This window comes from Penaeus japonicus, unplaced genomic scaffold, assembly GCF_977035675.1.
Source record: "Penaeus japonicus unplaced genomic scaffold, GWHDUDI00000001_assembly GWHDUDI00000001, whole genome shotgun sequence".
In the NCBI taxonomy this organism is placed as follows: Eukaryota; Metazoa; Arthropoda; class Malacostraca; order Decapoda; family Penaeidae; genus Penaeus; species Penaeus japonicus.
This window is the reverse complement of record NW_028234403.1, coordinates 7,682,011-7,691,207: the sequence shown is the minus strand read 5'-3', so window position 1 is coordinate 7,691,207 and position 9,197 is coordinate 7,682,011. Positions and strand designations below refer to the sequence as shown.

Here is a 9,197-nt window from a genome sequence, read left to right as displayed (position 1 = left end):
AAACTTCGAAAAGCTTGAATGACGAAAATATGGGAAAATGCTGACAAAGTATCTGCCATTCCACATTTCTGTAAAATCATACAAGAAAAAGAGGCATTTGCACGTTATTAAACTTCAAAGGAGGCATTCAAGGCATCACCTTTTCATGATACATATTTAGTATGATACAGAATTACAAAACACAAAATTCCATTGATCTTAAGTCATGCTTTGAACACCGCTGAAAGACCTTCCACATCTCTGGGTTGCAGATTTCCAACAGTTAATGTGACAGGAGGGGTCAGATGACAGTAAAATTATACAGCGAACTCTACCCTGCACTTCGTCTAGATGAACGTGACAACCCAACCCACGTGAGACGTCCAGTCGTCTAGCCTCGACCTCACAGCAAATGGATGGTTTGTAGGGTCGCAGTGCACCTTCCGAGGTCACGGAGGATTGTGGGATTATGCAGAGGTCATTCTCTCTTTCTCTCTCGTTTACTCTTTTTTGTTTGGCTTTGTGTTGCCAAGGATTCTGTGTGCGCTTACGGCTTCGAGTTCTATTAGTGGCTATTTTTTTTTTCTCTCTCTCTCTCTCTTTTTCTCTCTCTCTCTGTCTCTCTATCTCTCTCTCTCTCTCTCTGTCTCTCTGTCTCTCTCTCTCTATCTCTCTATCTCTCTCTCTCTCTACGTACACACACACACACACACATATATATATATATATAGATATATGTATGTATATATATATATATATATATATATATATATATATTTATGTATATATATATATTTATATACTGTATATACACATACACATATATATATATATATACACACATATATATATACACACACATATATATATATATATATATATATATATATATATATATATATATACAAATTTTACCTCCCTGACCGGGACTCGAACCCACGCCGTAAGATTGACAGGTACGGTGGTGAGACCGATCGGCTACCGACCCACTAAAAAAATTTTCCCAAACCCCAATGCCTTATGAGACGGCATGGAACTTACCTATGTGCTCTTAGCAGAGCAGTGATAGCGAATTTTTACGGACAATTCCCGCGAGCGCTCGGCAGCAACGGAATCACACATTCCCAAATCAGGTTACCTTGGTGACCGGGTTCAAGTCCTGGTCAGGGAGGTAAAATTTGTATATATATATATATATATATCAAAATGCGTTATTGCATTCTACCATCTTCTCACATATATACAACCTCGGTTATATTGTCCGTAAAAAGAGCATCTGGTTGGACAATTCTTTTAGCGGGTCGAGTAGCCGATCGGTCTCACCACGGTACTTGTCAATCTTACGGCGCGGGTTCGAGTCCCGGTCAGGGAGGTGAAATTTGTATATATATATATATATATATATATATATATATATATATATATATATATATATATAAATGCGTTACTGCATTCTACCATCTTCTCACATATATATATATATATATATATATATATATATATAAAATATATAAATTATGTAATATATATACATAGGGTTTTGTGTTTTATGTATTTTGAATATTATATAAATATATATTATATTATATATATTTATATATATATATATATACATATATATACACACACACACATGCTAGATTACCGAAAGAAAAAGCGACACCAAATCCCCCCCTTTCACCCCCCTCCCTAGACACACACACAATACCCTCCTCACCGCCAGCAGAAGAGTCTTGTCCCTCTGAGAGGAGGCGATGCAGCCGAGCAACCCCGCTACCACCACCACCGCCCCCGCCACGAGGAGCGTCCCTTCCGCCTTCAGCGTCCCTGCCGCGTCGGAGAGCACGAGGTCTTCGATGGAGGCCTTGTTTTCCACGACTTCGACCTCGTTTGCCCTTCCGCTTCCGCCTCCGCCGCTGTCGCTGTCGCTGTCGCTCGTTGCCGGTATTTGGGGATCCGAATTGTCAAGCCACTGGTGATGGAGAGAGAGAGAGAGAGAGGCGCTTAGGAGACACTCTGTTATTAATTGATATGAAGTTATCTTTCTAATGGTTTTAGTGTGAGTGAATGACATTCTGTTATCTTTCTAATGGTTTTAGTGTGAGTGAATGACACTGTTATTAATAGATATGAAGTTATCTATCTAATGGTTTTAGTGTGAGTGAATGACACTCTGTTATTAATAGATATGAAGTTATCTATCTAATGGTTTTCTTCAATTAGTGTGAGTGTATGACACTCTGTTATTAATAGATATGAAGTTATCTATCTAATGGTTTTCGTGTGAGTGGATGACACTCTGTTATTAATAGATATGAAGTTATCTACCTAATGGTTTTAGTGTGAGTGAATGACACTCTGTTATTAATAGATATGAAGTTATCTATCTAATGGTTTTAGTGTGAGTGAATGACACTCTGTTATTAATTGATTCAAAGTTATCTCTCTAATGGTTTTCGTGTGAGTGAATGACACTCTGTTATTAATTGATACAATGTTATCTCTCTAATGGTTTTAGTGTGAGTGAATGACATTCTGTTATTTTAATAGATATGAAGTTATCTTTCTAATGGTTTTAGTGTGAGTGAATGACATTCTGTTATTTTAATAGATATGAAGTTATCTCTCTAATGGTTTTAGTGTGAGTGAATGACATTCTGTTATTTTAATAGATATGAAGTTATCTTTCTAATGGTTTTAGTGTGAGTGAATGACATTCTGTTGTTGATAGATATGAAGTTATCTATCTAATGGTTTTAGTGTGAGTGAATGATACTGTTATTAATAGATATGAAGTTATCTATTTAATGGTTTTCTTCAATTAGTGTGAGTGTATGGCGGGGATGTTAATCCATATCCACGAATAAAAAGGTGGTTGATTATCTGCTACTCACATTAAATAAGGTATGGACTATCAATTTAAAAAATCAACAAAAACACAAGATAGTTATATAGATTTATGTACTAATAGATAAAATGACCAGTTCAAAAACATAGATTACTATACAAATAAATATATGGATAATATGGAGATATGAATAAATATACGAAATAGTAACAGAATGATATGAAAACGGGAATAGATTAATCTAAAGAACAAGAATAAATTTATAGATAGATGGATCAATAAAGTATAGAAATTGAACTGACGACAAAGATTCGTACTCTTAAAGTATATAGAAAATATATATACCCTGAATCACCGCTACAACATCAGTGAAAACATAAAGAATCTGTCAATCAGATAATTAATAAAGTCTAAATCTAAACACGAGATCCTTACACGAGAAAAATAAACCTTTTAGTAAACCTTATAGTGAAACGATAATTATGAAGATCTTTAATGTAAAGGTGACGATAAAAGGAAGAGAAAGGGATATGTGATGCAGATGATTCATATGATTCAATTCAAATCAAAAGATGATTCTCCAGATTCAAAGCCATAGTAATAAACAAGCGGGCGTTTAATTTCAGCTTTTGAGCAAGTCATCCTCATTCCATTCAGAACAAAAGCGAATCTTGCATAAGAGACAATGCAACCCAAACAGCAGTATACCGTTGCATTCCACCCAACAAAGGGCAATTCAGGCCTTCCCTTCTCTTGCCCTCCTCCACATCTGAATAGGAAGGTTTCGTTGGGGGATTGGGGGTTAAAATTTTGGGGGGGAGGTTGGGGGGGAGGGGGGGGAGGGAGGGAGGGGGGAGAAAGAGGGGAAAGGAGTTGAGATAGATAGAGAGAGAGGAGAGAGGGAGGGGGGGAGGGGGGGGAGAGGGGAGGGAGAGGGAGAGGGGAGGGGTGGGAGAGGAGAGGGGAGGGAGAGGGAGAGCGAGAGGGAGAGGGAGAGGGGAGGGAGGAAAGGGGGAAGGGGGGGGGGGGAGGAAAGAGGGAAGGAGAGAAGAGTGATGAAGAGGTTGGGAGGAGAGGTGAGGAGGAGAAGAGTGTGGAGGAGAGAGTGAGGGGAGAGGTTGGGGGGAACGAAAAATTTTTGGGGGTTGGCTGAAAGATATTGGGTTTTAAACATAATTTTTGGGTTGTGGTGGAGTGGTGTTGTGTGTGTGAGGTGTGTGGGGGTGGTTGGAGTATTGGGGTTGTGATTTTTTGTGTTTTTGAGGGTGTGTGTGTTGGTGTGGGGGTGTTGTTGTGTGTTTCGTTGTTGGTGTGTGTGAGTGTGTGTTTTTGAGTTTTTTTGTGTGGGAGTAAGTCTAAAAATATAAACAAAAACCTAATCAAAAACTTATTTAGATTTTTGAGGGTTGTGTTGGTGTGTGAGGTTGTGGTTTTTGTTGAGTGGGTGTGTTGTGTTTAACTCACTCAAACCACATAATAATCTATATATTAAACTCTTTAAGTGTGTTTGGAGTTTTATTTTAGGGTTTGTATTTTTAAAAATAAATTTGTTAAATTTTTTTGATGGGGGGGGGGGGGGGGGGGGGTTTGGGGGGGGGGGGGGGGGAGTGTGTGTGTGTGGGGTGAGTGTGTGTGTGTGTTGGTGTTTGGTGGTGTGTTGTGTGTGAGTGGGGTGTGTGTGTGGGTTTTGTGTTTTGTGTGGTGTTGTGTGTGTGAGTGGTGTGTGTGTTGGGTTGGTTTCTGTAACGGCCTCTAAATTATTTCTTTTCGGTGGGGTGTGTTTTGGTGTTTGTGTGTGTGTGGTGTGTGTGGGGGGGTGGTTTTTGGGTGTTTGTTTGTATGTGTGTGGGTGGGTTTTGTGAAAGAGTGGGGAAATAGTGTTTAGTGTGTGTGTGTGTGTGTGTGTGTGTGTGTGTGAGTGTGAGTGGTTGTATGTGTGTTTTTTTGTTTATTATTTTGAGGGGATGGTTTTTTGTGGGTTTTGTTGGGATAAATGTGTTGTGTGTTAGAGTGGAGGTGAGTGTGTGGTGTGTGTTGTATTTTTTTGGGGTGAGTGGGGAGTTGTTAGTTGGGGTGTGTTTGTGGTGAGGTGGGGTGTGTGTGGGTGTGTGGGATGTGTGTGTTGTGTGGGTGTGTGTGGTTTTTGTGTGTGTGTCGTGTGTGGGGTGTGTTGGGAGTGGGTTGTGTGGTTGGGTGTGTGTGTGTCGGGTGAGTGTTTGATGTGGTGTGTGTGTTGGTGGTGGTTTGTGGGTGTTGTGGGGGTGTGTGGAGTTTTTTGTGTGGGTGGTTTTTGGTGAGTTGTGTGTGTGGGGTGTGTGTGGTGTTGTGTTGTGTGTGGTGGTGTGTGTGTTGGGTTGTGTTGTGTGTGTTGTGTTTGGTGGTGTGTGTAGTGTGGGTGTGTGGTTTTGTTTGGGGTGTGTGTGTGAGAGTGTGGTAGTGTGTGTGAGTGTTGTGTGTGTGGGGAGTTATTTGTGTGTTGTGGTGGAGGGTGTGGTTGGGATGTTTGTGTGGGGTGTTTGTGGTGTGTGTGTGTGGTGGTGCGTGTGAGTGGTGGTGGTGTGTGTGTGTTGTCTCTGGTTCTTTATAGTTTATGTGTGGTGTGGTGATTTTTTGTGTGTGTGGTGTTTTGTGTGTGTGTGGTTGGTGTTGTGTGGTGTTGTGTGTGTGTTTGTGTGAATATATATATATTAATTAATATTATATATATTGTGTGGGGGTGTGTGGGTGGGTGGTGGTGTGGTGTGTTTTGTGGGTGTGTTTTGTGTGTGTGTGTGTTGGGGTTTTGTGTGGTGTGTTATATTATATATCTCTATCTTCTAAACTCTCTAAAATTTGTGTGGTGTGTGAGTGTGTTTTGTGTGTGTGGGGTTTGGTGGTTGGTTTTTGGGGTGTTTGTGTGTTGTGGTTTCTTTATTTTTTTAATTTATTTGTAGTTTTTTTGGTATTATTTTTTTTTTGTATTTTTGTTATTTAATATTTGTTTTTGTTTTTTTTTTTTGTATTTGGGGGTTTTTGGTTTTTTTTTTTATATTTATTTTTTTTATTTTTGTTTTTTTTTGTTTTTTTTTTTTTTTTGTTTTTTTTTTTAATATATATATATATAATTAATATATATATATATTTTAGGTTTTATTTTCTTTTTAATTTTTTTTCCTTTTTTTTATTTTTTATAATATATATACCTTTTAAAAATATATATAATAATTAATATTTTTTTTTATTTACTTTTTTTTTTTTTTTTTTTCCTTTTAAATTAATTCAACACACACACCACCACACCCGAACCCAGGGAAAAAAAAAAAAAAAAAAAAAAAAAAAAAAAAAAAAAAAAAAAAAAAAAAAAAAAAAAAAAAAAAAAAAAAAAAAAAAAAAAAAAAAAAAAAAAAAAAAAAAAAATTTTTTTTTTTTTTTTTTTTTTTTTTTTTTTTTTTTTTTTTTTTTTTTTTTTTTTTTTTTTTTTTTTTTTTTTTTTTTTTTTTTTTTTTTTTTTTTTTTTTTTTTTTTTTTTTTAATATATTTTTTTTTATATATATTAAAATAAATTTTTTATTAAATATATATACATATAAATATATGGATATATATATTTGTATATAGAATATATATAGATTATTATATATTATATAATGTTTATAAATATATATATATGTAATATATATGTATATATATATATATATTTAAATTTTTTATATTTAAGATATATTTTGTTATATATTTATATTTATATATTGATATTATATAGATATATAATTTTTATATATATTAGTTTTATATTATGTATTTAATTTATATATATATAAAATATATATATATTATACATAGATTTGTTTTTATAGTTAATATAGATGTATATTATTCATATTAGGTAATATATATAGATATATATAATATTTATGTTTGATTTATTTATATTTACTATATAATATATATATTTATATTTATAAAGAAATATATTATATATTTATGTATATATATTTTATTTATTTATATAGAATATAATAATTTATATATATATATAGTATATATATTTAATATACATATTATATATGTAGATTTATAAATTTATATATATATATATATATTATATATATTTATATATAAAATTTTTTATATATATAACAATATATATATTATATATTTATTATATTTATATTTTAATATAATACGTGATTTGAAACACAACACACACTCACACACCTCACACAAATAGATATTTTTTTATATATATTTATATATTACATTTTATTTATATATTTAGAATTTATATATATATATATATACATATCTATTATATATAGATATATATATATATATATATATATATATATTATATATATATATGTATGTAATGTTATATTATAAATATTTTACTTTATCTTTATTATATATATATATTATATATATATATATATATACATATATATTATATATTATATTATATTATCTATATATAGTATGTATAGTTAATTATATATTTATATATATTATATATATATATTATTATATTTTTATATATATATATAGATATATATATATATATATACATGTATATAATAAACTTTCCACGCAAAACACACACACACACACCACACACCACACATCAATATATTTGTACAAATATAGATATTTATTTTGATTATATATATATATTACTTATTATTTATGTATATATATATATACTTAGATATTTACACTAGTTATTATATTTATATATTTTTAATTTATTATAGATATATAGAGATATATAGATATATGTACCTATATATATATGATATTTATATTTATTTTTATATTTAGCTATATTTATATAGATATTTATCTGTACACACATCACATATTTTATGATATATATTTTTATATTAGAATTATATATATATATTTTATATATATATATATATATATTATATATATATATATATCATATATTATATATATATTATTTATATGTATATATATATATATATTTGATATATATGAATATAAATATAGTATGATATATATGTATTCTATTATATATATATAATATATTATATACATTATAATGTATATATTTATCTATAATTATTTATCTATATATCTATATTTATTTGTTTTATATATATATATATATATTATATATATATATTTAGCTATATATGTATATATATATATATATACATTATTTATTTTAGATTATACATATATTAATTAGATATATATATATATATATAGATTTATTATATATGTATATTGATATATACATATATATATGTAATTATATATATATATATAATATATATATCATATATTATATATTTTTATATGTATTATATTATATATTTTATATATATATTATATGAATATATATATTTATATTTATATATATGTTTATAATAGATGTATATATATATATATCTTTTATATATAATATATAAATATATATATATAATATATATGTATATATATATACATATATGTATATATTTATATATTATATATATAGATATATATATATATATTATATGGTATATATATTAATTATTATATATATATATATATTTATAATTTATATATATATATTTATATATCTATATATAGATTTATTTTATATTTTTATATATACACCACACACACTCACACACTACACACATTTATATATTAGATTGATTATTTTATATAGATATTTATATATATTTACATATTATATATATATATATATATTAGATTTATTGTTTATATATATTATATATATATATATATATATATTTATATTTTTATACACACACACACACACCTCACACCACACACCAACACATATTTTTATATATATTATATATTATATTTATATATTTATATACAATATATATATATATATATATAGGATAGATATTATATACTAGATATATACCCACACACTCCACACACACACACACACACACCACACAACACATATATTTATAATATATAATATATATATATAATATATATATAGAATATATATACACATCACACACACACACACACACACACACACCACACACTACATTATATATATATTTATACTATATATATATTTATATATATATATATATATATATATACTCTCGCTTATCTATACATATATATATAATTATATATATATATATATTATATATATACTGTTATGTATGTATATAATTATCTACACTCATATATATATATTATATATATATTAATCATAATATATATATTTATTATATATATTATATATATATATATATATATATTTATATATATATATATATATGTATGTATATATACATGTATTAACCGCTATAATATATATATATTTATATATATATATCTATATATATATCTATTTATATATATATATATTATATATATATATAAT

The 9,197-nt window shown here is 28.6% G+C and overlaps 1 protein-coding gene across 1 annotated transcript in view; it reads right to left on the bottom strand.

Moving 5' to 3' along the window:
* Positions 1 to 1,905: 1,905 nt before the first annotated feature.
* The window catches only part of LOC122247776 (uncharacterized), a gene marked incomplete at its 3' end in the record, with an annotated part of 45,548 nt that continues 38,256 nt past the window's right edge, over positions 1,906 to 9,197 (bottom strand). Inside the window, 1 exon segment of the mRNA XM_086535819.1 lies at positions 1,906 to 1,951. Within this exon segment, the coding sequence (XP_086391945.1) occupies positions 1,906 to 1,951 (46 nt within the window).